At 55.8% G+C, this 26,581-nt stretch overlaps 1 protein-coding gene across 2 annotated transcripts; it reads right to left on the minus strand.

Annotated features, from left to right (window-relative positions):
• Positions 1 to 2,023: 2,023 nt before the first annotated feature.
• On the minus strand, positions 2,024 to 22,932 carry SNX27 (sorting nexin 27). 2 transcript variants are annotated; one of them, XM_068174954.1, is made up of 13 exons: positions 22,618 to 22,932; positions 16,123 to 16,159; positions 15,846 to 16,040; positions 14,630 to 14,822; positions 13,261 to 13,325; positions 12,453 to 12,557; positions 11,687 to 11,765; positions 10,488 to 10,651; positions 9,514 to 9,603; positions 8,093 to 8,242; positions 6,431 to 6,559; positions 4,763 to 4,822; positions 2,024 to 4,140 (listed from the first exon to the last, which is right to left on the minus strand). In XM_068174954.1, the coding sequence occupies exons 1-13, from the start codon at positions 22,875 to 22,877 to the stop codon at positions 4,093 to 4,095; spliced, it is 1,575 nt and encodes a 524-aa protein (XP_068031055.1). In that variant the 5' UTR covers positions 22,878 to 22,932; the 3' UTR covers positions 2,024 to 4,092. The 2 variants fall into 2 exon arrangements, with proteins under 2 accessions (XP_068031055.1, XP_068031056.1); XM_068174955.1 differs by lacking the exon at positions 16,123 to 16,159 and having other exon boundaries at positions 15,846 to 16,077.
• Positions 22,933 to 26,581: the final 3,649 nt, after the last annotated feature.

The following is a 26,581-nucleotide window of genomic DNA, read 5'->3' on the forward strand; positions in this document are numbered from 1 at the left end:
CACTCCGTTTTTGGGGGGTCGTGCCCACCCTGGGGGGCCCCCAAAAGGACCCCCCCTCCCGCACTCCCCCCCCCCCGGGGACCCTTCTTGGGGCTTTTCTCACCAAACAGGACCAAAAGCAGCTCCAAACTGGGAGGGGGGGGGGTGTCTCTGGGGGGTCCCGAGGGGTTCCAAAGGGGGGACTCGGCCCCCCAGTATCCTCCCGGGGGCGCAGCGGGACCCCAACACTGCCACTGCCACCCGCTCCGCCCACAACCTGCCTCAGTTTCCCCTCGGGATGGGCCAGCACTGGGATGGGCCGGGACTGGGATAAACTGGGACTGGGATGGGCTGATACTGGGATAGACTGGGACTGGGATAAACTGGGACTGGGATAAACTGGGACTGGGATGGATCACCACTGGGATGGATCAGCACCAGGATGATCCCACACCGGAATGTTCCAGCACTGGGATGATCCCACACTGGGATGACCCCACACCGGAATGTTCCAGCACTGGGATGATCCCACACCGGAATGTTCCAGCACTGGGATGATCCCACACCGGGATGTTCCCCATGGGGATGCTCCGGCACTGGGATGCTCCAGCCCCGCTCTGGTCCAGCACTGGGATGCGCCATACTGGGATGCTCTGGAATGTCCCACCACGGGAACGCTCTGATACTGGGACGATCCCACAGCAAATGATCCCACAGCAGTGGATCCCACAGTGGGATGATCCCACAGCAGAGGATCCCACAGAAGAGGATCCCACAGTGGGATGATCCCACAGCAGAGGATCCCACAGCAGTGGATCCCACAGCGGGATGCTCCAGCACTGGGATGGTCCCACAGCGGGATGCTCCAATCCCGGAATGTCCCAGCCTGGGGATGCTCCATTACTGGGATGCTCCAAGATCAGAGGGATCCAGGACCGGAATGTTCCGACACCGGAATGTTCCATCGGATGCTCCGACACCGGAATGATCCAATCCCGGAATGCCCCAGCCGTGGGATGCTTCAGCACCGGAATGCCCTGACCCCGGGATGTCCCCACTCCTCTGGGATGTCCCCACTCCAAAATGTCCCCACTTTTTGGGATGTCCCCACCAGGAGCCGGATGGACACGGAGCGGCCGATCCCGGGAATATCTGGGAACTCCAAACCAGCCAAATCCAGGGGACACCGGGGGACACCGGGAGCAGGGACAGGGACACGGACACGCGGCTCCAGCCCTGCCTGGCCCCAAATCCCAAATCCCAAATGATCCCAAATCCGGGGGGGAGCCGGCCCCCACCAGCCAAACTGGGGCCGTGTCCAGCCCAGAGCCCCCCAGGACCCCAAACCCCAACATCCCCAACCAGTGCCCCCAGCACCCCCAAACTGGGCCAGTGGCCCCCAAACCAGTGCCCCCAGCACCCCCAAACTGGGACAATTTCCACCCAAGTGGGGTCGGTGCCACCCCAGCCCCCCCAAACTGGGTCAGAACCCCCCCAGTTCCCCCCAAACGGGGTCAATGCTCCCCCAGCCCCCCCAAACCGGGCTAGGTGTCCTCAAAACCCCCCCCAGTGCCCCCAGCACCCCCAAACCAGTGCCGCCCCCTTCACCCCGCCCCCGCTGTACATAAAGGGGGAGCGCGGGGCCCCCTCCGTGTCCCCCCCCATTTTGGGGGGGTTTGGGACCTGCTGGGTTGATTTTGGGGGGTGGGGGGGGTGTTTGGGGGGCGTTGTGGGGGGGGCGGTGAAGCCCCCTGGGCTCAAGGCTTTATTTATTTGCTATTTATTGCAGTTCCTTTCAGAATTGACTTTTTTCTCTCTCTTTTTTTTTTTTTTTTTTGGTTTTTCTGTCGAAATAAAAAAATTAAAGAAAAAAAAAACACAAACAAAAAAAAAAAACCACCAAAAAAAACCAAACCACACCTTAAAAACCCACTGAATTCCCAAAGTCCAGAAGTTTGAGACCATCCCTGGATTCTCCCGGGTTTCGGGGGGGGGGACATGGGAGCCCCCCCAGGGGAAGGAGCACGGCCACGGCCCTCTGGAATTTCCTCAATAAATCAATTTATTTAAAAGAATATGTTACAATTAATTACACTAAAGGGGCTTTTCCCGACCGGGAACCCGAGGAATGGGAGCAGCTGGAAGAGGGAAAATGGGACAAGGGTGGGGGGCAGGGTTTTGGTTTTGTATTTTTTTTGACTGATTTCTCCCTTTTTGGTTTTTTTTTTTTTTTTGCGTTTTTTTGGATAAAAAAAATCCACAGGAAGATGGTTCAGTTCTCCTTGATCTGTCAGAATTTGGGGCTAGCGGGAAAACTGGCATCAAAATCGGGCTTTTCCTGGGTTTCTACCCAAATTGGGGGTGCTGAAGGAGATTTTAGGGGGGATTTTGGGAATCCCAAACTTCTCCCAGTTTCCCTCCCCCATTCCTGGGTTTTCCAAGGCTCGGGGCTCCCGAGGACAACGGAAATCCAATTAATTACAGGGATCCAATTAATGGAATTAATTCCCGGCTCTTAGCTGCTCCAGAGCCAAGGATTTGGGATTCCGCCCCCCCCCCCCAAAAAAAAAAAACTCCCTATCCCGGCTCCAGGGGGAGGAGTGGGGAAAACCCCTTCCCAAAAAGGGAATTTTGGGGAAAATCCCACCTTGGAGCATTCCAGAGGTCGGGAATGAGGCCAGGATGCTCCTGCTGGGGTTGGTTCCAAATATTCCCAAATCCACCCCAAACCCCGGCGGGACCGGCTCCAGGCCAGCCCAAAACCAGGGAAAAACGGCTTTTCCAGGTGATTTTTATCTCCCAAAACATGGAAAAATCCCACTCAACACCAGGGACAAACAGCTTTTCCAGGTGATTTTTCCTGCTGGAAGCTGCTGGACCGTGGATAACACCTGCTCGAAACCAGGGAAAAATGGCTTTTCCACAATTTTTCCTTCTGGGAATTGCTCAGCTGCTGGATCCACGGAAAAATCACGCTCAAAACCAAAGAAAAACAGCTTTTCCACCGTATTTTTCCTCCCAAAACATGGGAAATTAGGGAAAATACCTTTTCCAGAGGGTTTTTCCATCTGGGAGCTGCTCGTCCACCCAAGACATGGAAAATTCCTGCTCCAAACCAGGGAAAAAAAAGGCTTTTCCTGCCTATTTTTCCCTCCTGGGAACATCCCAGCCACTGGATCCGTGGAAAAATCCCATTCAAAACCAGGGAAGATGAGTTTTCCACCTTACATTTCCTCCAGAACTATGGAAAAATCCTGCTCAAAACGACAGAAAATGTTTTTTTCCCAGGTTATTTTTCCTGCTTGGACACCCAAGTCATGGATAAAAAGTGCTCAAAAATAGGGAAAATTGGCTTTTCCAGGTTATTTTCCCTCCTGCGAGCTGCCCAGCCACTGGATTCAGGGAGAAAAAATCCCACTGAAAAATAGGGAAAATTGGCTTTTCCAGGTTATTTTTCCTCCTGGGAGCTGCTCATCCCCATCCAGGGGCAGCCTCGGGATCCTGGAATTTCCCAGATCCCATCCCAAGGAGCCAGGCACACCCAAATCCCTGGGAAAACACCCCAAAAAAGCGGGAATACAAATCCATGAGAGGGATCCTTGTGCCAGGAGAGGCATTTCCTTGGAATTTTACTCCTTTTGGATGTTTTTCCTGTTTTTTTTTAATCCGTAGTGATTAAAAAAAAAAAAAAAAACGGATTGGGAGGAGAAATGGGCAGAAAATCCCTTTAAAAGCTGCTGCCACCCCGTGGGGTTTTAAAGGAATTATTCCCACGGATGCCCAGGCAGGAATGGAACATTCCCAGGGCTTTTTCCTGCTTTTTCCTCCTCCTATTTTTCCACATCTGACCCAGCAGAAACAACAATTTTTGAATTCCATTTGTAAAAACAAAACAAAACAAAACAAAACCACCCCAAAATTCCCAGCCTGGAGCTGGATCTGAGTGGGAAAAAGGACCCCCCTCAGGTGGATTTCCAGTTTGTTTTTGTTTTTTCCTCTGGAATTCCATAAAGATGATGGGCACGAATGGATTTGGAATTAATGAGATTTAGTTTGGGGGGGGGCTTTAATACAATAACGGATTTTTTGGGATTCCTGGAAAAGCTCCCGGGGTTAAGTGGCCGCGTCCCTTTGCTGTGACCTGACCAGCTGGAAAAGGTTCTGGAAAAGAAGGAAAAGGGGACAAAGTGAAGGTGGCAGGACCCCGGGATTCCCACTGGGAAAATGGGGTGGAGTCAAAGTGGGATTGAGGAGGGGCTGGGAGGGCTGGGAATGGCTCAGATCCCAGCACGGGGCTTAAACACACCTGGAGCCTCCCGATCCCGATCCCAATGCCAATTCAAACCCCAATTCCAATCCCAATCCCAATGCTAATCCCAATACCAATTCAAATCCCAATGCCAATCCCAATTCCAATCCCAACGCCAATTTAAATTCCAATTCCAATCCCAATTCTAATCTCAATTCAAATTCCAACTCCAGTTGCAATCCCAATTTCAATTTCAATTTCAGTCCTAACCCCAATTCTAATCCTAATCTCAATTCCAATTCCAATGCCAATCCCAATCCCAATTTCAACCCCAATCCCACCTCCAGGAGCCTTTTCCCAACACCTGCAGCTCCGTTTTCCAGCTGCTCCATTAAACCTTCCCCACCTCTAGAGCTCCTCCCCTGCTCTTCCCCATCCTGGGATTATCCAGTCATTCCCTGGGGGAATTATGGACCAGGAGAAGCATTTCCCACTGAAAGCCACCTGGGAAAGGGAAAAGTTTGGAATTCTCACCTCCTTCCTCCACTTGAGCTCGCAGAACACTCGTTCGAAGCACTCGTGCATGTAATTGAACTGCCAAGGAAAAATGGGAATCAGGGAAAATCCAGGAGAACCAGGGGGAGGGAGGAGATCCAGAGGGGAATTGGGAGTTCTGGGCAGGAGCCAGAGGCTCCAGGGAGTAATTGGGAGCTCCAGACAAGAATCAGGGATTCCAGAGAGGAGTCAAGAGCTCCTGGTTCTTGTCTGGAACTTCTGGATCCATCAGCTCCAGGGAAAAATCAGAAGGTCCAGGGAAAGAACCAGGAGCTCCAGAGGAATTTCAGAGAGGAACCAGAAGCTCCAGGGAGGAGCCAGGAATTCCAAACAGGAGCCAGCAGCTCCTGGACCCAGCAGCTCCAGAGGGGTTCCAGAGAGGAACCAGGAGCTCTAGGGAAGAATCAGGAGTTTCAGGAAGGAATCAGGGAGAAGCCAGCAGCTCCATGGAGGAACCAGAAGTTCCAGGGCAGAACCAGCTTTTCCCAGGATCAGCCTCTCTGGGCTCAGTCTCTGGGATCGGCCCTTCCTTTCCCAGCTCTCCTGTGCCTCCAGCTCCTCCAGCCCCTGCAGCGCCTCCCTTCCCAAAAATCTCAAGGTGCCCAGGTGCCATCCCCATTCCCGAAGGAATTCCAGGCAGGATTCAGGACACTCGCAGATCCCGTTCCTGAGGGAACTCTGGGTGGGGTTTGGGGGAATTCCGGGCAGGATGTGGGACACTCACACATCCCATTCCCAAGGGAATTCCAGGCAGGATTGGGGCACTCACAGTCCCGTTCCCGAGGGAATTCTGGGTGGGATTTGAGGGAATTCTGAGTGGGATGGGGACACTCATGATCCTGTTCCTGAGCGAATTCTGGGTGGGATTTGAGGTGATTCTGGGCGGGACAAGGACACTCATGATCCCATTCCTAAGGGAATTCCGGGTGGGATTTGAGGGAATTCTGGGCAGGATTGGGACACTTACAATCCCATTCCCAAAGGAATTCTGGGTGGGGCTTGAGGGAATCTCGGGTGGGATTTGAGGGAATTCCGGGCAGGATTGGGACACTCACACATCCCATTCCCAAGGGCATTCCAGGCGGGATTTGAGGGAATTCCACTCACACATCCCATTCCCAAGGGCATTCCAGGCGGGATTTGAGGGAATTCCACTCACACATCCCATTCCCAAGGGCATTCCAGGTGGGATTTGAGGGAATTCCACTCACACATCCCATTCCCAAGGGCATTCCAGGCGGGATTTGAGGGAATTCCACTCACACATCCCATTCCCAAGGGCATTCCAGGCGGGATTTGAGGGAATTCCACTCACACATCCCATTCCCAAGGGCATTCCAGGCGGGATTTGAGGGGATTCCACTCACACATCCCATTCCCAAGGGCATTCCAGGCGGGATTTGAGGGAATTCCACTCACACATCCCATTCCCAAGGGCATTCCAGGCGGGATTTGAGGGAATTCCACTCACACATCCCATTCCCAAGGGCATTCCAGGCGGGATTTGAGGGGATTCCACTCACACATCCCATTCCCAAGGGCATTCCAGGCGGGATTTGAGGGGATTCCACTCACACATCCCATTCCCAAGGGCATTCCAGGTGGGATTTGAGGGCATTCCGGGCGGGCTGGGACAGGGACACTCACGTAGGGGGTGAAGATCTTGACCCAGCGCGGTTTCTTCTCGGCGCGCGCGTACTCGAAGCAGAAGGCCATGCCCTCCTCGTCTGTGTCCCAGCGCTGCATCTCCTCCCACTCGAAGGCGATCACCTGGTTCTGCGGAATTCCCGGCCCCAGGTGAGCCGGGAACGCCGCGGGATCCCGGGCAGGGGAGCTGGGGGAGCCCCAGGAGCAGCGGGATTGGGATGGTTCAGGGGGTGAGGGGAAATGGAGGATTTGTCTCAGGTTTAGCACAGGGAGGATTTCCGGAGTTGTCCTGGAGAGCAATGGCTGCGCTTCCCAAATCCCAGCAGGGAGCTCCCGGAGATCCCAGGGATTTGCAAATCCAAAGGTGTGAGGTCAGCAATGATCCCAGGGTAAATTCCAGGGAATCGGGATGATCCCAGGGATCTGGGGACATGGAGCAGGGGCAAATCCAAGTTCTGAGATCAGGGATGATCCCAGGGATTTGGGAACACAGTCCAGGTGCAAATCAGGGTGGGAGACTAAGAATGGTCCCAGGGATTTGGGGGTGATCCCAGGGATTTGGGAACACAGCGACGGCACAGATCAAGGTGTGAAGTTGGGGATGATCCCACGGATTTGGGAACACGGTGATACTGTAACACCCAGGGTGTGAGCTCGGGGACAATTCCAGGGAGCTGGGGTGACCCCAGGGATTCGGGAACATGGAGATGGTATAAATCAAGGTGTGAGGCTGGGGTGACCCCAGGGATTTGGGAACATGGAGATGGTATAAATCAAGGTGCAAGGCTGGGGTGACCCCAGGGATTTGGGAACATGGAGATGGTATAAATCAAGGTGCAAGGCTGGGGTGACCCCAGGGATTTGGGAACATGGAGATGGTATAAATCAAGGTGTGAGGCTGGGGTGACCCCAGGGATTTGGGAACATGGAGATGGTATAAATCAAGGTGTGAGGCTGGGGTGACCCCAGGGATTTGGGAACATGGAGATGGTATAAATCAAGGTGTGAGGCTGGGGTGACCCCAGGGATTTGGGAACATGGAGATGGTATAAATCAAGGTGTGAGGCTGGGGTGACCCCAGGGATTTGGGAACATGGAGATGGTATAAATCAAGGTGTGAGGCTGGGGTGACCCCAGGGATTTGGGAACATGGAGATGGTATAAATCAAGGTGCGAGGTTGGGGTGACCCCAGGGATTTGGGAACATGGAGATGGTATAAATCAAGGTGTGAGGCTGGGGTGACCCCAGGGATTTGGGAACATGGAGATGGTATAAATCAAGGTGTGAGGTTGGGGTGACCCCAGGGATTTGGGAACACAGAGATGCTGTAAAACCCAGCGTGTGAGCTCGTGGACAATCCCAGGGAGTTGGGGACAATCCCAGGGATTGGGGAACATGGTGATGGTGTAACACCCAGGGTGTGAGGCTGGGGACCACCCCAGGGAGTTTGGGTGACCCCAGGGATTTGGGAACACGGTGATGGCACAAATCAAGGTGTGAGGTCAGGGATGACCCCACAGATTTGGGAACACGGTGATGGTGTAAAACCCAGCGTGTGAGGCTGGGGACAATCCCAGGGATTCGGGATGACCCCAGGGATCCGGGATGGCACAGATGCAGGGCTGTGGGGCCGGGGGTGACCTGGGGATTGCCGGGAATACCTCGAGCTGGCCCTCCTCGGTGCAGGCGTGCAGTTTGAAGTGGCGGATGCTGATGGCCGAGATGACGTGGCCCTTGCGCCGCGAGTCGCACGAGCAGTGCGGGAACGTGATCTCGTTGTAGCCCTCGCATGTCCGCAGCATGTTCAGGTACTGCGGGAACAGCCGAGTCACCGGGCTGCCAGGGACTCACCGGGGTCCCAGGGAATGCACCGGAACCCCAGGGAGTCACCAGGGTGCCAGGGAATGCACTGGGGTGTCAAGGAATGCATCGGGGTCCCAGGAAATGCTTTGGGATTCCAGGGAGACACCGGGGTGCCAGGGAATGCACCAGGACCCCAGGGAGTCACCGGGATCCCAGGGAATGCACAGGGACAGCAGGGAATGCACCAGGATGCCAGGGAATGCACCGGGACACCAGGGAGTCCCTGGGATCCCAGGGAGACACCGGGGTGCCAGGGAATGCACCAGGACCCCAGGGAGTCACCGGGATCCCAGGGAATGCACAGGGACAGCAGGGAATGCACCAGGATGCCAGGGAATGCACCGGGACACCAGGGAGTCCCTGGGATCCCAGGGAATGCACCGGGCTGCCAGGGAGTGCATTGGGGTCCCAGGGAATGCATTGGGATTCCAGGGAGACACCAGGGTGTCAGGGAATGCACCAGGACCCCAGGGAGTCAGCGGGATCCCAGGGAATGCACAGGGATGGCAAGGAATGCACCGGGACACCAGGGAGTCACTGGGATCCCAGGGAATGCACAGGGATGGCAGGGAATGCACTGGGACACCAGGGGTTCACCGGGACCCCAGGGAATGCACAGGGATGCCAGGGAATGCACCGGGACACCAGGGAGACACCAGGATGCCAGGGGGTCACCGGGCTGCCAGGGAATGCACCGGGACCCCAGGGAGTCAGCGGGATCCCAGGGAATGCACAGGGATGGCAAGGAATGCACCGGGACACCAGGGAGTCACTGGGATCCCAGGAAATGCACCAGGCTGCCAGGGAGTGCATTGGGGTCCCAGGGAATGCATTGGGTTTCCAGGGAGACACCAGGGTGCCAGGGAATGCACCGGGACACCAGGGAGACACCAGGATGCCAGGGGGTCACTGGGCTGCCAGGGAATACACCGGGACCCCAGGGGGTCACCAGGGTTCCAGGGAGTCACCGGGACCCCAGGGAATGCACCGGGATGCCAGGGAGTCACCAGGATCCTAGGGAATTCAGCGGGGTGCCAGAGAATGCACAGGGACCCCAGGGAATGCACTGGGATCCCAGGGGGTCACCGGGATGCTAGAGGGTCACCAGGACCCCAAGGGTTCACCAGGATTCCAGGGCATTCCCTGGGAATACGGACACAGGCAGGGATTCCATGGGGAAATTCCAGGGATTCACTGGGATCCCAGGGAATTCACTCACCATGACCATCTTTCTCTGCTCGCAGAGCTTCTGGAGCTGGTAGGATTTCTCCTCGGCTTTGATGTAGCCTTTCTTGACGTCATCAACGGCCTGGGAACAGGAAAAAAAACAGGAAAAATCTGAGATTTGGGATGGGAGGAGGAGGAGCCACCTCCTGCTTCACCCTCAGGGGTTCTGATCCCAAATTCCAGCCCCAAAAGGGCTCCAAGGGGGGATTTTCCCATCCCAATTCCCACCACGGCAGCTTTGGGGAAGTCCTGGAATATCCACAGGGAGTTTGGGAAAAGTCCCTTGGGATGGGAGGATGGATTTGGGAAGCCTGGGAATGCTTGGGAACAGGTGAAGATGATCCAAGCACAAAACCAGGGGAATTTGGGTGGGAAACGGGGATTTCCTTGGGAACGGCAGTGCTGGAATCTCTATCCCTGGAATTCTTCACATCTGGGCTTTGGCACCCAGCTGGCTTTGCCTCTGGAATTCCCAGGTTTCCCCTGGGTCATTCCCACCCCAATCCCTGTATCCAAAAGGACAGCAGGTTTTGGAGTGCTTCCAGGAGCGCCTCAATCCCATAAAAAATGGGTGGAATTCCCCAAGTTGGGATCAACCATTGGACCCAACCACCTCCCAGTGACCCTTACCAACCTGAACGGGAATTCCAGCTGGGTATTCCTCACCTGTGGAGCACTTCTGGGAGCTTGGGGTGCCTCAATCCCACAAAACCACGTGGAATTACCAAAACTGGGATCAACCACTGCAACCCACCACCTCTCCTAACAGGAATGAGAATTCCTGCTGGGAATTCCTCACCTGGGGGACCTTGGGATGGCCAGAGAACTTTGGGGTGCCTCAATCCCATGAAAGCAACCAAAACCCCATCCCACTGTGGGATCAACTGTGGGACCCAAGCACCCCATGAGGGGTTTTCCCCCACCCGAAGGGGCATTCCAGAGGAATTCCAGGTGGGAACTCCGTACCTGGTGGAAGAAGTAGGCGACGGCCAGGTCGTTGTCGTTGAGCAGCGCCTCCTCCTCGGTGGTGAAGAGCCACTTGCGTAGGGTCAGGCACGTCCCCGGCACGGCCGAGGTGTAATTCTGCACATAGAGCTTGTGGGGGAATTCGTTGGGAGCCAACTTCCGCACTGGGAGCGGCCCGGGAAATCCCGGAGAGGCCGTGGAATGTCGGGGTCAGGGCGTGGGGAGGACAGGGATTCCAGGAGAGCCAAAGAAAATCGGCGTTAAAATGGTGTTTTCCCCACAGGGAACCGTAAAAAATGATCCCAAATCCTTACAGAGCGACCCCAAATCCTCCAGAATGACCCCAAATCCTTCCAGAGTGATCCCAAATCCTCCAGAATGACCCCAAATTATTCCAGAATGACCCCAAATGCTGCAGAATGGTCCCAAATCCTCCAGAATGACCACAAATCCTCCAGAATGGTCCCAAAATCTTCCAAAATTATCCCCAGATCCTTCCAGAATGATTCCAAATCCCTACAAAACCCCTGGAATCTGGAGGATCATCCCAAAAATCCCAGGTGTGGTTCTGCATGTAGAGCTTGTGGGGGAACTCGTTGAGAGCCAACTTCTGCACTGGGAAAACCTGGGAAATTAGGGAAAAATCCCCTCAAATTGTGCCAGGGGAGGTCCAGGTTGGATATTTGGGAATATTTCCCCATGGAAAAGGTGATCAGGTGTTGGAAGGGACTGCTTAGGGCATGGTGGAGCCACTGTTCCCAGGAATTATCCCAATAATGCCTGGAAGTAGCACCTGGGGGATGGGATTTGGTGGGATTGGCCTCAGTCTCAGGGGGCTTTTCCAGCCAGGACGATTCCCCATCCCTAGAAGTGTCCAATTCCAACTTGGATCAACTGGGACAGTGGGAGGTCCCAACACCCCAGGGATCTTTAAGGACCTTTTCCATCCCAAACCATTACAAGATTCCCTGTTCTGCTTTTATGGGAATTTAGGGATAAATCCTTCCCTATCCCAAGTTATTCCATGGATTCCCCACCCCCGGAACCATCCAAAACCAGGCTGGAGCAGCCTGGGATGGTGGGAGCCATCCCTGCCCCACAGATTCCACAACCCCACCCTAAGGACCTACGGATCCCCTTCATTCCCTTTTTTCCCAGCTTTTTTTTTTTCCCTAAATTCCACGGAATTCCGGGCTCACCGAAGGAGTGGTTGATGACCTCGAAGAGGGCGAAGTAGTTGGCGGTGACGCTGTCCATGCCCACCTTGGCAGCCACCGCCTGGAAAACGCCGGGAAAACGGGATCAGCGCCAGCCGGGCATTGCCGGGAATTCCCTGACCACGGAAAACCCGGTTGGAACTCTGCCAGCAGAACCAGGCGAGCTTTTCATTCCCGTTTTGCTCCCCGATTCCCGGGGATGTCGAGGTTGTGGGGTGTCCACAATTCCAGCCTGGACTCCCCAGGGAAAAGGAGTGGGAAATTCCTGTCTGGGATCATCCCAAACTCGGCGTGGAATTCCATGGGTTGTGTCCTGAACACACCCAAATCCCGTTCATCCGCAGGATTCTGGAATTCCTACTCTTTTCCATCTCATTTTTCCAAAGGGTCTGCCCTGTATTATTTTATTCCCCATAATCCATGGATCCAGTGGATCCCAATCCTCAAAAAAACAGGGGAAAATCCAGGTGGGAAAAGACAAAATTCCAGGTGGGAAAAAGGAAAATCCAGGTGGGGGTGGGGAAATTGAGTTGAGGGGACAGAGATTCCAGGTGGGAAGGGCAGTTCCAGGTGGGAAAGGAGAATCCAGGTGGTGAAAGGAAAACTGAGGTGAAAAGATGGAAGTTCCAGGTGGGAAAGAGGAAAATCCAGGCGGAAAAGAGGAAAATCCATGTGGGGGTGGGGAAATTGAGTTGAGGGGATGGAAATTCCTGGTGGGAAGGGCAATTCCAGGTGGGAATGGGCTCACCTGGTACACCTGGTCCGTGGTGCTGTTCTTCTTCACCCTCACCGTCACCGTGGTGACGTCCGGGAGCGCCACCCGCAGCTCCACGTCGGAGACGCCGTTGTAATTCTGGGGAAAAGGGAAAATCCCCAAAAAAAATCAGGAAATCCCTGTTTTCCAGTGGTTTGTGATCCCTCAAAATCCCCCAGCCGGAATTCAGAGTGGGAGGAGGGATGGGGTTGGATTCTTCTCCTGAGGGACAGGATGAGGGAATGGCCAGGGAGCTCCAGGTGGGATTATTTGGGAAAATTCCCCCATGGAATTCCTTCATCCCTTCATGGTCAGCGCTGCCCAGGGCACTGCGGAATTGCCATCCTGGGAATTGTCCCAAACTGGGGCTTTGGAACCAATTCACCGCCTGGAATTCCCACTCATTTCTTGGATCCCAAAGGATTGTGGGGTTTGGAGGAATTCTGGGAGCTTGGGGTGCCTCAATCCCATAAAAAAAACAGGCAGAATTGTCCCCAAAACCCATGGATGTAGCACTTGGGGACAAGGATCAGGGGTGGCCTCGGGGACAGTTGGATATGAGGAGCTCCAAGGGCTTTTCCATGATTCCAAGGAAGGTTTTTTTCCCCCTACAGAATTCTGTTGGACCAAGCCTCAATCCCACCAAAAATGGCTGGAATTGTCCTCAAAACCCATGGGTGTGGCACTTGGGGACAGGGATCAGGGGTGGCCTTGGGGATGGTTGGGCAGGAGGGGTTTTCCCACCTTGGCGATTCCATGGAAGGGTTTTTTCCATGGAATTCCACGGGATGACGTCACCCACCTCGTCCGACTCCGACAGGAATTCCTGCATGATGTCGCTCTCGCCGATGACCCGGATGGAGCACACTGCGGGACACACGGATTGTCACATGAATGTCACCAGGACCTGGGAATGTCCCCTCCAGGGGCAGCCCAGCAACCTCTTCCCTCATCCTGAGAGGAATTCCTGCACCTGGGTCACCTCCTGTCCCCAGTGTCACTGTTAACCCCATGTTCTCCATGTCCTGGTGTCCCTCATGGATCCAGACCTTCTCCAAGGTGGATCAGACCAAGACCTGCAGTGCCCTGAGTGTCACCTCTGTCACCTCTTGTCCCCTGGGTCACCTCCAGTGTCACCGTTAACTCCGTGTTCTCCATGTCCTGGTGTCCCCTCGTGGATCAAGACCTTCTCCAAGGTGGACCAGCCCAAGGAGAGTCCCATGGCTCACCTTCGGTCACCTGGATCACCTCTGTCACCTCCTGTCCCCTGGGTCACCTCTGTCACCTCCTGTCCCCAGTGTCACTGTTAACCCCATGTTCCCCATGTCCTGGTGTCCCTCATGGATCCAGACCCTCTCCAGGACGCTTCACCCCAAAATCCCACCCAACCACCCCAAACTTCCCAGAGGAAACCCACAAATGGACCAGGAATCCCCCCTGGGAATGCCAGTGAGGGGTTCTGGGATGAGGGGTTTTAGGGTGAGGGGTTTGGGATGAGGAGGGATTCAGGGACGAGGGATTTTTGGGGTGTGGGATTGGGTTAGGGGGGATTTTGGGCTAAGAAGAGATTTTGAGCTGAGGGATTTTTGGCTGAGGATGGATTTAGGGACGAGGAGGAATTTTGGGGTGCGGGATTGGGGTGAGGACGGATTTTGGGCTGAGAAGGGACTTTGGGGTGCAGGATTGGGGTGAGGATGGATTTTGGGCTGAGAAGGGACTTTGGGGTGCAGGATTGGGGTGAGGATGGATTTTGGGCTGAGAAGGGACTTTGGGGTGCAGGATTGGGGTGATGATGGATTTTGGGCTGAGAAGGGACTTTGGGGTGCGGGATTGGGATGAGAAGGGATTTAGGGATGAGGAGGGATTTTGGGGTGCGGGATTGGGGTGAGGATGGATTTAGGGACGAGGAGGAATTTTGGGGTGCAGGATTGGGGTGAGGATGGATTTTGGGCTGAGAAGGGACTTTGGGGTGCGGGATTGGGCAGAGGATTTAGGGATGAGGAGGAATTTTGGGATGCGGGATTGGGGTGAGGATGGATTTAGGGATGAGGAGGAATTTTGGGGTGCAGGATTGGGCAGAGGATGGATTTAGGGATGAGGAGGAATTTTGGGATGCGGGATTGGGGTGAGGATGGATTTAGGGATGAGGAGGGATTCTGGGAGCACCGCACCCTTCTCCAGGTACTCCTCCAGGCCCCTCCTGCGGGCGTCCAGCTGCTGCTCGGACAGTGAGAACGGCCACTTGCCGGGCAGGCGTGGGAAGGTGAAGTTGGCGAATTCCCGCTTCAGGTTCTGGTGCAGGATGGCGAATTCCCGGTAGCGCTTGGAGCACAGCTGCCGCCCGGCCATGTAAACGTTGTACACCTGGGGAGAGAGGCCCCAGAATTCCCAAATGTTCCCGAAATGTTCCCCAGAGCTCAGCCGTGCCCACCCTCTTGGAGAGAGGGGTTTGGGGAGACAGGAGGGGAATGCACTGAGCCTGGAGATGGGGAGTGTCCCTGCTGATCCTGGTATTCCAGGAATCAGGAATCCCAAATCTTGGGATTCAGGATCATGGATACTTCCCACGAGACACTGAGAAGTCTTAAACTCCCTATTTTCCATGCAAAGCCCAAAATCATGGGGTTTAAGTTACTGGCTCCTTCCCATGGAATGCAGGGAGATCCCAAACTCCCCATGTTCCATCCACAGCCCCAAAACTTGGGATTTGGGATCATGGATACTTCCCATGAGACACTGAGAGATCCCAACTTCCATGAATCACTGAGAGATCCCAAACTCCCCGTGTTACACCCAAAGCCCCAAATACTGGGATTCACGTTCATGGCTTTTCCCTCTGAGAAACAGGGAGATCCCAAACTCCCCATTTTCCATCCAAAGACCTAAATCTTGGGATTCTGGATCACAGCCACTGCCCCCAGGACACAGACAGATCCTAGATTTCTCATGTGGCATCTGAAGCCCCAAATCTTGGGATTCACAGTCATGGATACTCCCTCCAAGATAGAGAGAGATCCCAAACTCTCTGAGTTTTATCCAAAGCTCCAAATCCTGGGATTGAGGTTCCTGGCTCCTTCCCATAAGACACTGAGAGATCCCAAACTTCTCATGTTGCATCCAAAGTCCCAAATTATGGGATTTTAGACCAAATCCCAATCTGGGATTTCAGCATTCCTATATTAAAATAACCCTGTATTCCTACGTTCAACATCCCAACATCCCCATATCATAACAGCCCTATATTCCTATATTCCAACATTCCTGTATTCCAATAATCCGATATTTCAACCCCGCTACTTAGTGCAAACAACCCCCGCTACCCCCACCAACAAACAAAACCCCAAACCCACAGATTTCCCCCCCATTCCCAGGGGGAAAAAGCCTCACCACGAACTTCTCCCCGCTCTGCTCCACGTGTTTGTAGGTGGGGATGGAGATGGGCACCGCCTGCTTCTCGCTGTAGTCGTAGAAGGGCGGCCCCAGCGGCTCCTCGGGCGGCTCCAGGCTCTCGGCCTCGTGCGGCGGCACCGACAGCACCGTCAGCACCAGCTCCTTCTCACCGGCGCGGATCAGATCCACCACCTGCTTGTGCGTGGCTCCCTCCACGTTTACCCCATTCCTAAAGGGAAAAATATCCCAAATTCCCATGGAGCAGATCCACCACCTGCTTGTGTGTGGCTCCCTCCACGTTCACCCCGTTCCTAAAGGGAAAAATATCCTAAACTCCCATGGAAGTGCTGAAGACATGCCCAAGCCACCTCCAGAGAACATTCTTGACATTCCCAAGAACCCCATGGCCTGGCTCTGGCTTTGCCCAAAAAATCTGGATCATGCCTTGGCCAACCTACTCAGGAAAACTCATCCCAACCAATCCCAAACCTCCTGAAGTCCCATAGAAATGCTTTAGACCCAAGACATTCCCAAGCCACCTCTAGAATGTTCCTGACATTCTCAAGAGCTCCATGGCCTGGATCTGGCTTTGCCCAGAAAACATGGATCAAACCTGCCCTGGAAAACTCATCCCAAGCAACCCCAAACTTCCTGGAGACAATGGAAAATCCCACAGAAATACAGAAAATATTCCCAAGCCAGCTCCAGAGAACATTCCTGGCATTCCCAAGAACCTCATGGAAAGGATCTGGCTTTGCCCAGAAAATCTGGATCACACCTTGGCCAACCTGCCCAGGAAAACTCATCCCAGACAATCCCAAACTTCCCAAACCTCATGATGTGCTGGAGACCCAAGACATTCCCAAGCCGCTTTGGAGACGAGGGATCCCTTCCACAAAAGTTGCTCAGAATTTCTCATTGTGGTGATGCCGCCACAATCCCAACTCCCACCGAGGAATTTCTCCACCAAAAAGCCTGGAATTGCCCTCATTCCGTGCTGCTGGCTGGTCCCAGGATCCACAGTGGGATTTGGCCTTCAATCTCCAGCTCTCCAAGGGAAAGGAACAGCACTGACCAGTCCCATCCATCCATTTTTATGGAATTTTTCCTTACAGGAAATCACCCTGGAAAGGTCAGATCTCTGCTTACAAATCCAGGTGAGAGATCCAGGTTTCAAAAATTCCAACTTTTCCAGGAGCTGGAAAAGTTTCCTCCAGCTTCAACACTACCCAAGACTATCCAAACCCATTGGAGCTTACGTTTCATTCCAGGGAAAAGGGATAATGCAGCAACCCTCAGATGTTTTCTCCCTGAGCCAACAGCAAATTCTGGGAAAGGGGCACAGACAGGACCCAGAATTCCCCAAAAGAATTAATTCCACTCCCAAAAATGCCAGCTCCCAATCACTCCCAGAGGGTCTTCCCAAGCTTGGATGCTTCCCTGCTCGTGTCTGTCTTCAAGGAGCAGGAGGAGTCAGAACTTTGGGATGAAGTCACCATGGCAACAGAAGCTGGAATCCAGGAATGTTAAATCCAGGAGGGAAGCACAGCAGCCGCAGATCCACAGGATCCAGGAGCCTCTTCCCAAGAAAAAGGAACACTGGGATGTTTTGCTCCTCAAGCTTCTGGCTCCACTTGGAGCTAGAAAATGGATCCAGGTGTTGCTCTGAACCTTCAAGGAATCCAGGGAATGTGAGGGGAGCAGGGAAAGGACATCAAGATCCAAGAGATGACACCAGATCCAAGGGATCCTTCCTGCTGGGAAGGTGGATCTGCAGCCACGACTCTGCCATGGGATGGTAAGTTGAGGAGAGCCATTCCCAGCAGCATTCCAGGAGCAACTTACTCTGATAAATCCCTTTTTTGGGAATGTGGAAGGGTTCCACCCAGAGCAGGAGGCTCTGGCATTTCCCGCTGCAGGATGGAGGAGCCTTCTTCTCCTTCATTCCATGGGAAGGTTACAGTGGGGAAAGCTCAGGATTCAATGGGTGGAAGCTGGAGGTTGAATTTCTCATGGAATTCCTCTCCCGGGGGCTCCCAAGCACTCCCACCACCCCTCTTCCAGGGAGCTGGGAAGAAGCTCCTCAGCCCAGTGCAATATTCCCTGGATATAACGGAGGCAGTGTGGAAAATGCCTCATCCACCAGCTGGGCTGGGATCTGGGAATCTTCCATCGGGAAGAACAGAGCTGCTGGCAAAGGCTGGGAGGTCCTGGGATCTGGGAATCTTCCAGTAGGAAGAATGGAGCTGCTGGTAAAGGCCAGGACACCATGGAATCTGGGAATCTTCCATCTGGAAGAGCAGAGCTGTTGGCAAAGCCTGAGGATGAAGCAAAATTCCCATCACGCCAACACAGATGAGCAAGGGCCCCATGACACGGAAAACATTCCGGGGTTCCTGTTCCAACAGGGATTGAGTCATTTTCTACCAGGACTTTGGAAAATTCCCTGACTTGGGATGTGTCAGGGGAATTCACTGTGAGGAACTGGGTGAGGAGCATCCTGGAGATGGGGATCCCTGGGATTGGATTGGGTGCGTGAAGGATCTGAGAAATTCCAGAGGGAAGGGGAAAATGGGGAAAAAAAAGGGGAAAAGGGGAAAAGAAAATAATGGGAAGAAGAATCAGCTGGTGATTGGAGGGATTTTAGCTTCCACTTCCAATCCATTTCCTAAATTTTCCAAGGTTAAAGACCCCCTGAGAGCCTCTGGCCAAGGAAATTCCCACTGCCCATTCCCGGAGTGAATTCCCAGCAGTGCCTTTAGTGAGCAGAACACCGGGAATGTGCCGAGACAGCAGCTCCCACTGCAGTATAGAGACCATTCCGGACTTATCCAAGGCAGAGCTGGCTCTTCCCGTCCCATAAAATGGAAACTGAGCCCACGGAGAGAGGAACAGTCCAATCCCCTGAGGGAAAAGCCTTTGGCCTCACACATGAATGCTGGGAAGACGCCGATTCCAGAGGTTATTCCATCAAAACCTGACACCTTCCCAGTGCTGCACCTGTTCCAGAGGTTTCCCTGCTGCAGGAATGAGTCTGGTGGGATCCAGGATCGCCCAGCCCTGCCCACTTCATCTAAAACTGGCTGTTTTCCCACTCAGCTGCAGGGATAAATCCCTTTTTCTTCCATTCTGTCCTTCCCTAAGCAGCTCCGGAGCTTCTCTTCCCGGTGGATCGGCGATGATCGACATTCCGGGCGTTAATCAAGAGCTCAATTAGCTCCCATTGTCTGTCTCCAATGCTCCCGGAGATTCTGGAGCATTCCAAAGCCTTGGGAAGGCACAGGGTGGATGCTGGATCTGGGAGGGAAGGATGGAAAAAGAACCTGGAGTGGGCACAGGAGCATCCAGGCAGCACCTGGAGCATCCGTTGGTGTGGGATGAGGATCGGGAAGAGTGGGTTTTTCACGGAAAACACGCTCAGATGGGTGATCTCCGGGGTTTTCCAGGATAGGGATGAGCTGTGGAGTGCCAGAGCCACAGGTGAGCACCCACATCCCAAATATCCCCTATAAATCCCAGCAGGAATTCCTCAGGAGCAGAACAACCTCCTTGCTCAGGTTCTTCCTCCCCAAAAATTCCTCTCCTCGGGGCCAGCCTGCTGGGAATTCCAGGAGGTGGGAAGGAAATCCTGCATGGAATCAACATCCCGAGACACCCTGAACATCCCAAAGCCACGCAGGCAGCTCCTCCCGGAGCTCCAGGGCCTGGATTCTGGGGAGTTCCCTCCGGAGGAACCGGGGTGGCCGGGAGAGCGGATTTCCCTCCCCGATCCCGCTGCTCCCGTGAAAGGAAGGGAAATCGGAGCTATTTTGGGAATCCCGGGTTATTGTTTCCTCCTCCGGCGTGGAATTCCAGGGGTTGGGATTTTCAGGGATCTTAGGAAAATGAGGGGAGTTTCATGCTGCCAGAACAGGGACGGGACTCTGGAATTTTGGGGTGGTTTCTGTAGCAAAAGATGGGAATGCTGGAATATGGGAATTGGGTAATCTTGGAATATAGAAAAATAGGGATATTGGAACATAGGGACACTGAATTATGGGAATATAGGGAAATAAGAATATAGCAGTGTTGGAATATCGGGATATTGCAATACTGAAATATTGGAATGTCAAAATATTGAAACATAGGAATATTGAAATATTGGAAGGCAGGAATACTAAAAACTAAATTACAGGAATATTGAAATATATTTCAGTAATATTGAAATATTGGTACACAGGAATACTGAAATATAGGAATATTGAAATATTGGCATGCAAGGCTATTGGAAAATTGGAATACTGGAATATTGAAATATTGGGATACATAAATACTGGAATAGGGCAAGAGCCAACCCTGCAGGACACAGGGACAAATTAAAGCCAACTCTCCCAGGAAATAAATGGATAAACCAAGAGGAAATTCCCAATCCTTCCAGCTCCCATAGGGATACCAGGATTGGGAGACCACGAGCAAACCTCCTTCATTAACCATCATTAACCCCAGGGCTTAATTATTTCACACACCATGCTCCAGTTCTCACCTGGCACTGGCCACTGAATCCCAAAATTCCAGCACCAAGCTCCAAACCTCTCTCTCACGCCAAACCCAGCGTTTTAAATGTTCCCCAAAACACTCAAAAATGAGGGAAAATTTCATCCCACAAAACCCTCCCCGCTCAGCCTGGGAACGCTGCTCCCCCGACTTGGCCCATCCAGGTGCAGAATTCCCCCTGCTCCCAGCACGGAAAAATCAAAGAATCGGGAATTTGGGTCAGCTGGGACAGAGCCAAACCCCAGCTGGGATTTCTGCGGGATTCGCCGGCCACGGGCAGGTCCTGACAGTTCCTCACACTCCTTGGACTTCCAGAGCTGGCAGCAAAACATTCCTGCAGCTCGGAAATCCCTGGAATTAATCAGTAATTGGACTTAACCGACCCGGAGCGAAGTGCGACGCTGGGAAGATCTGGAGGGATCCCTGAAAATCAACCCCCACGCTGGGATTGGAGGGATTTCAGCCCCAAAACAGCCGCAAAGTTTAAGGGGTTTTTTGGAGGAAAGATGAGTTTGGGGGGAAAGATGAGTTTCCACACAGCAGGAATATTCCCATGGGAAGGTGTTTTCTGGGGCAAAGTTACAATTCTGGGTGTTAAAAAGCAGCAGCTGGAGAACACGAGAGCCAGGAGTGGGAAGGGAGTGTCTCCAGGTTGGAATCCAAGGGGTTTATCCCTAAAATGAGGGGCTCCTTTGCCCTCCACAGGATGGTCCTCACACTGAAATCCAAGGGGTTTAACCCTAAAAATGCCCCCTGCCCTTCCTAGGAGTCTCTATGCTGAAATCCAAGGGTTTTATCCCTAAAAATGCCCCCCTGACCTCCCCAGGATGGACCCCCTGTTGAAATCCAAGGGTTCCCCCTTGAGAGGTTCCTGTAAGACACCCCCAAAACCCCCACTGAGGGCTGGGGGGCTCAGTCTGGGCTCAGCCCCTCCCTTAGGACCCCCCAAATTCCCCTCAAGGGCTGGGGGCTCATGACACCCTCAGCAAGGGACCCTCAGCCCCCTCAAAACCCCCATTTAGGGATCCCCTAAACCTCACCAAGGGATCCTCTGCCCCCTTGGTGCCTCCTCAGGACCCCCAAATTCCCACTAAGGGCTGGGGGTCTCAACCCCTCCTCAAGACATCCTCACCAAGGGACCCTTAGACCCCTCAGGACTCCCCAAATTCTCACAAAGAGCCGGGGGTGTCTCACCCCTTCGCCCCGACACCATCACCAAGGGACCCTCAGGATCCCCCAAATTCTCACAAAGAGCCGGGGGTCTCACCCCCACCTCACGACACCCCCACCAAAGGAACCTCAGCCCCTTCAGGACGCCCAAAATCCCCACCGGGGGTCGGGGGCTCCCTCTCCTCCCCAGTCACACCCTCACCAAGGGACCCTCAGGATCCCCCAAATTCTCACAAAGAGCCGGGGGTCTCACCCCCACCTCATGACACCCCCACCAAAGGAACCTCAGCCCCCTCAGGACGCCCAAAATCCCCACCAGGGGTCGGGGGCTCCCTCTCCTCCCCAGTCACACCCTCACCAAGGGACCCTCAGGATCCCCCAAATTCTCACAAAGAGCCGGGGGTCTCACCCCCACCTCATGACACCCCCACCAAAGGACCCTCAGCCCCTTCAGGACGCCCAAAATCCCCACCAGGGGTCGGGGGCTCCCTCTCCTCCCCAGTCACACCCTCACCAAGGGACCCTCAGGATCCCCCAAATTCTCACAAAGAGCCGGGGGTCTCACCCCCACCTCATGACACCCCCACCAAAGGAACCTCAGCCCCCTCAGGACGCCCAAAATCCCCACCAGGGGTCGGGGGCTCCCTCTCCTCCCCAGTCACACCCTCACCAAGGGACCCTCAGGACCCCCAACACCCCCCCAAACCTCACCAAAGGGCGCTCAGCCCCCTCAGGATCCCCCCCAAACCCCCAGCCAGGGCCGGGGCTCTCAGTCCCTCCTCACCGCACGATCCCCAGCCCCCTCACGACCCCCCAAAACCCCCCACGGGTTGGGCTTCTCAATCCCCCTCATGACACCAGAGCCAAAGGCCCCGCAGAGCCCCCTCAGCACCCCAGCACCGCACCAAGGGCTCGGGTGTCCCCTCAGCCCGGGCCCCTCATCGCCCCCAGCCCCCTCAGAGCCCCTCAGGACCCCCATTCCCCCTCCCCCGGGACTGCCCGTGGGTGTGGGGGGCCGCGTTCCCGGGACCGGGGGGCTGTGGGTAGGCGGCCCCCCCGTACTCACACCTCCAGGATGCGGTCCCCCTTGCGCACCCCGGCGCGGTCGGCGGCCCCTCCGCCCAGCACGGCGCTGACGTGCTGCAGCGGCGCGTACAGCTCGCCGTTGATGCTGCGCAGCTGCCCGCCTTCGCTCACTTGCCCGCGGACGTTAAAGCCGTAACCGGACTCGGACTTGACGATGCGGACGACGCGGGGCCCGCCCGGGGGTCCCTCCCCGGCCCCGTTCCGCGCCCCCGGCCGCGCTTCGCCCTCCTCGTCCGCCATCTTGGCGTCCGCGCACGGCGCGCGTCACGAGACCGGGCCCGCGCCGGCCGCCGTAGGGATCCACCCCTCCCGTCCGCGCCGCGGGGTGCGATGGGAAATGGAGTCCGCGGAGCAGCCGAGAGCCGTTAGTGCGCCTCGGGCCGCGGAGGGTGATGGGAAATGTAGTCAGAGGCGGGGGCAGTGAGGAGCATGCGCTGTGGGCGTGGGAACGGGGGTGTTACCATGGCAACGGGGCTGTTGTCATGGGAAGGAGGGGGTGTTGCCATGGAAACCGAGGGACTGTTACCATGGAAACGGGAGCGGTGGGCATGGGAACAGGGGTTACAGTCGCCATGGGCTTGGGGGGCCGTTACCGTGGGAATGGGGAGGTGTGGGCAGGGCAATGGGAGGGGTTGTTGCCATGGTAATGAGGGGGCTGTTGCCATGGGAACAGAAGGGTGTTGTTGCCATGGGTTTGGGGTGCTGAGGGCGTGGGGACAGGGGTTTGCCGACATGAGAAAGAGGGACTGTTGCCATGGAAATAAGATGATGTTGCTATGGGAACCGTGTGTGTGTTGCCATGGAAACAGGGGGTGCGGTTTTCCTGGGAACAGGAAGGGGGCGCTGTTTGCGGCGGTGCAGTGTGGTGACATCACCTGTGTGACGTCAGCACCGGGCTGGGGGTCAGGGCCGGGCTTGGGGGGGTCCCTGGGGCTTCATTGCCAGGGCTGGGCGGGCTGAGGGTCTCGGGGGTCCATGTGCATCACCACTAGGGCCAGGGGGGCATCAGGTTCTGGGGGTTCATGTGTGGCATCACCGGGGGGCTCAGTGGTCCTGGGGTCCTCGAGTCTCATGGTCATTCCCGAGGGGTCTGTGAGCCTTGGGGGTCCTTGGCCATCACTTACAGGGCCGGGGGTCCAGGGGTCTCCAGGGTCCAGGGGCCTGTGGGGTCCATGGGCCTGATGATCATTCCAAGGGGTCCAGGGGTCCTGGGGATCTTAGGTTCTTTGGGGTCCACAGGTCTCACTGCCGGGACCAGAGGGTTCACAAAGCTCAGGGGTCCTGGGGGTCCATGAGCCTCGTGGTCATTTCCAGGGGGGGCACGGGTTTGGGGGGTCCACAGGCATCACCAGCAGGGCCAGGGGCTCAGGGGTCCAGGGGGCTCAGGGGTCTTACTGCCAGGACAAAGGGGTTAATAGGGATCAGGTGTCCAGGGGTTTTAGGGGTCCACGAGCCTCATGGTCATTCCCAGGGGTCTTGCAGGTCCAGGGGTCCATGAGGTCTCATCACTGGTGGTCACTGTGGCCACAATGACACCTGGAGTTCACCCAGCCCTGCAGCGGTAGCGGCCGCTGCGGTGCAGCTGCAGAGGGGACAGGGACAGCTTGGTCCCACTGGGGGACCTCCCCTCCTCCTTGTCCCCATGACAGAATCACACCCCCGTGACCGACATGTCCTGCCAGACCCGGCAGGGCAGTGTCACCGTGTCCCCCTCCAGCAGCAGGAGATCATCTGGGGGACAGAGGGCTCCTGTCACACCCGATGGCACCGGGAGCCCCCAATGGGTCACACCAGGGTACCAGGGATCCCCAATTCCAGCGTGGGGGTCTCCTGCAATGGGATGCTCTGGGATGTCCCCAGAGCAGGGGACAGGCTCTGGTCACACCAGGGAGTGACCCATGGGGCAGAGCCCACCCAGAGCCCTCGGGGTCCCCGCGGTGCCAGGCTGGGGACACCCAAACCCCCCTCACCGTCTGAGGCAGTCACGGGGGGGCTGAACCCACTGCCAGGTCTGGCACACCGGTAGGTGCCACTCTCGGTGACAGTGACGTGGTCTCGTCCCTGCTGTCCCCAGCGCTGCCCGTCCCTGTACCAGGTGGTGGCACCGGCGGTCCCCGAGCCCTGGCAGGTCAGTGTCACCCGCTCCCACAGCACCGCTGGCAGCCAGGGGGGCTCCACGAGGAGCTGGGTGGTCTGGGCACCTGCGGGTGACAGGGGACACCAGCCTGCCAGGGCCAGCGAGGGGCTGGGGACAGCGGGGTGGGGACAGGGCATCCCCCGAGGACTCACCAGCGAGGCCGAGGGTCTGGGCTGGAAGGGAGAAGGGACAGGGCTGGGTGGGGGTGGCACCGTGGGGACAGTGCCAGCTAGGGCACAGAGTGTGGGGGCTGTCCCCAAACTGTCCCCGTGGGGACAGCAGTTCTTGTGAGAAAGTGGGTGGGGGTGGTCCCCAAAAGATTTGGCGAGGCCAGGGGACATGTCTGTGTCACAGCCACCCCTGCACCACATCCGTGTGGCACGGATGCCGTGGGAACAGGGACACCGAGGCCACCCAGGGCTGAGGCAGAACATGGGGACAGTGTGGACATCCCGGGCACCAGGACACCACGGACTCACCCCACGCTGGCCCAGGTCACCCCCACCAGCTCCTGATCCTATCCCCATGATCCCATCCCCATGATCCCATCCCCATGATCCCATCCCCATGGCCTCATCCTCACCTTTCTTGTCCCCTTCTGTCCCTGCATCCCATTTCCCTGGGATTGAGGAGTGGGGCTCCTGTGGGAACATGGTCCCCAGGGATTTGGGGTCATGGCATGTGGGTGCCAGGGTTGGGGGTGCAGGGGTGAAAATGGGACCCTCAGGAACAGGGGTTCCCTGGGAAGAAGCAGCCCATGGCATGGGATCAAGGCAAGGGTGGTCCTGGGCAACAGCAGTCCTGGGATGGGGGTCCCCAGGGAGGAGAGACCAAGGCAATGGGGGTCCCATGGTGGGGGGTGCCAGGGGAATGTGGGTTCCACGGATGGGCAGTGGATGGGTAGGCCCATGGGTCACAGCTCCTTCATGGGATGCCTCAGATTTTGGGGTGACCCAGGGCCCAGCACAGCCCCCTTGGGGTGCTCAGTTCCTGGGCAGGCATCACATGGGGGTCCCTGGGCAGCTCTGCCTCTGTGCCCTCCCCTGCCCTTGACTTTTCCGTCTCTTTATTTCTCTTTTTTCTTTACTTTCCTCACTTTTGTGCCATGTCCCCTCACCCCTGGTTCCTGGCTCGGCAATCCAGGGAGCACCTGAGCTGGGAATGGGTTGGGGGGACCCAGGGGAGGGGGAAAAATGGGGTGTGGAGGGGGGCAGGGAGTGCTGGGGAGGCCGTGGGGGATGGAGATATTGGGCTGTGCTCCTCAACATTTTCACTTTCTTTTTCATGGACAAGAAGGGAGAGGCCATTTGTGCAGAGAGGCAGATGGGAGAGGGGGAGGTGGTTCTGTCCTGGGGGAAAAGCAGGGGGGTCCTGTCCTGGCAGGTTCTTGTTTTGGGGAAATCCAGTCCGGGGGTGACTGGACATGACATCCTGGCATGGGGGGTCCTGTCCCAGGGAGTGGCACTTCCAGAAATGTCCCTGCACATTCCTGGCCGGGTGCCTGTCCCAGGGCTGGCTCATCCTGGGCACCCCTGTCAACCCAAGGCTGGGGCCCAGCCATGGCCCGGCCCCACTGCACAGGGGTGGCCATTGGCCAGCCCTGCTCTGGCCAGCCCCAGGTGGCAGCCAGGACATCGGAGGGTCCCCCCTGCCCCCTTGGCTTTGATTCTGGCAGCTTTAGAGCTGCTGCAGAGGTGAGAATTCTGTGGGGGGAAATGGCCTGCCTGTGGTTTGCTCAGCCCTGCAAGAAGCACAAAACCCAAAAGGAGCCCAAGCAGTGGCTCTGAGAGGGACTTTGATGTTTTGC

This window comes from Anomalospiza imberbis, chromosome 29 (genome assembly GCF_031753505.1).
Source record: "Anomalospiza imberbis isolate Cuckoo-Finch-1a 21T00152 chromosome 29, ASM3175350v1, whole genome shotgun sequence".
NCBI lineage: Eukaryota > Metazoa > Chordata > Aves > Passeriformes > Viduidae > Anomalospiza > Anomalospiza imberbis.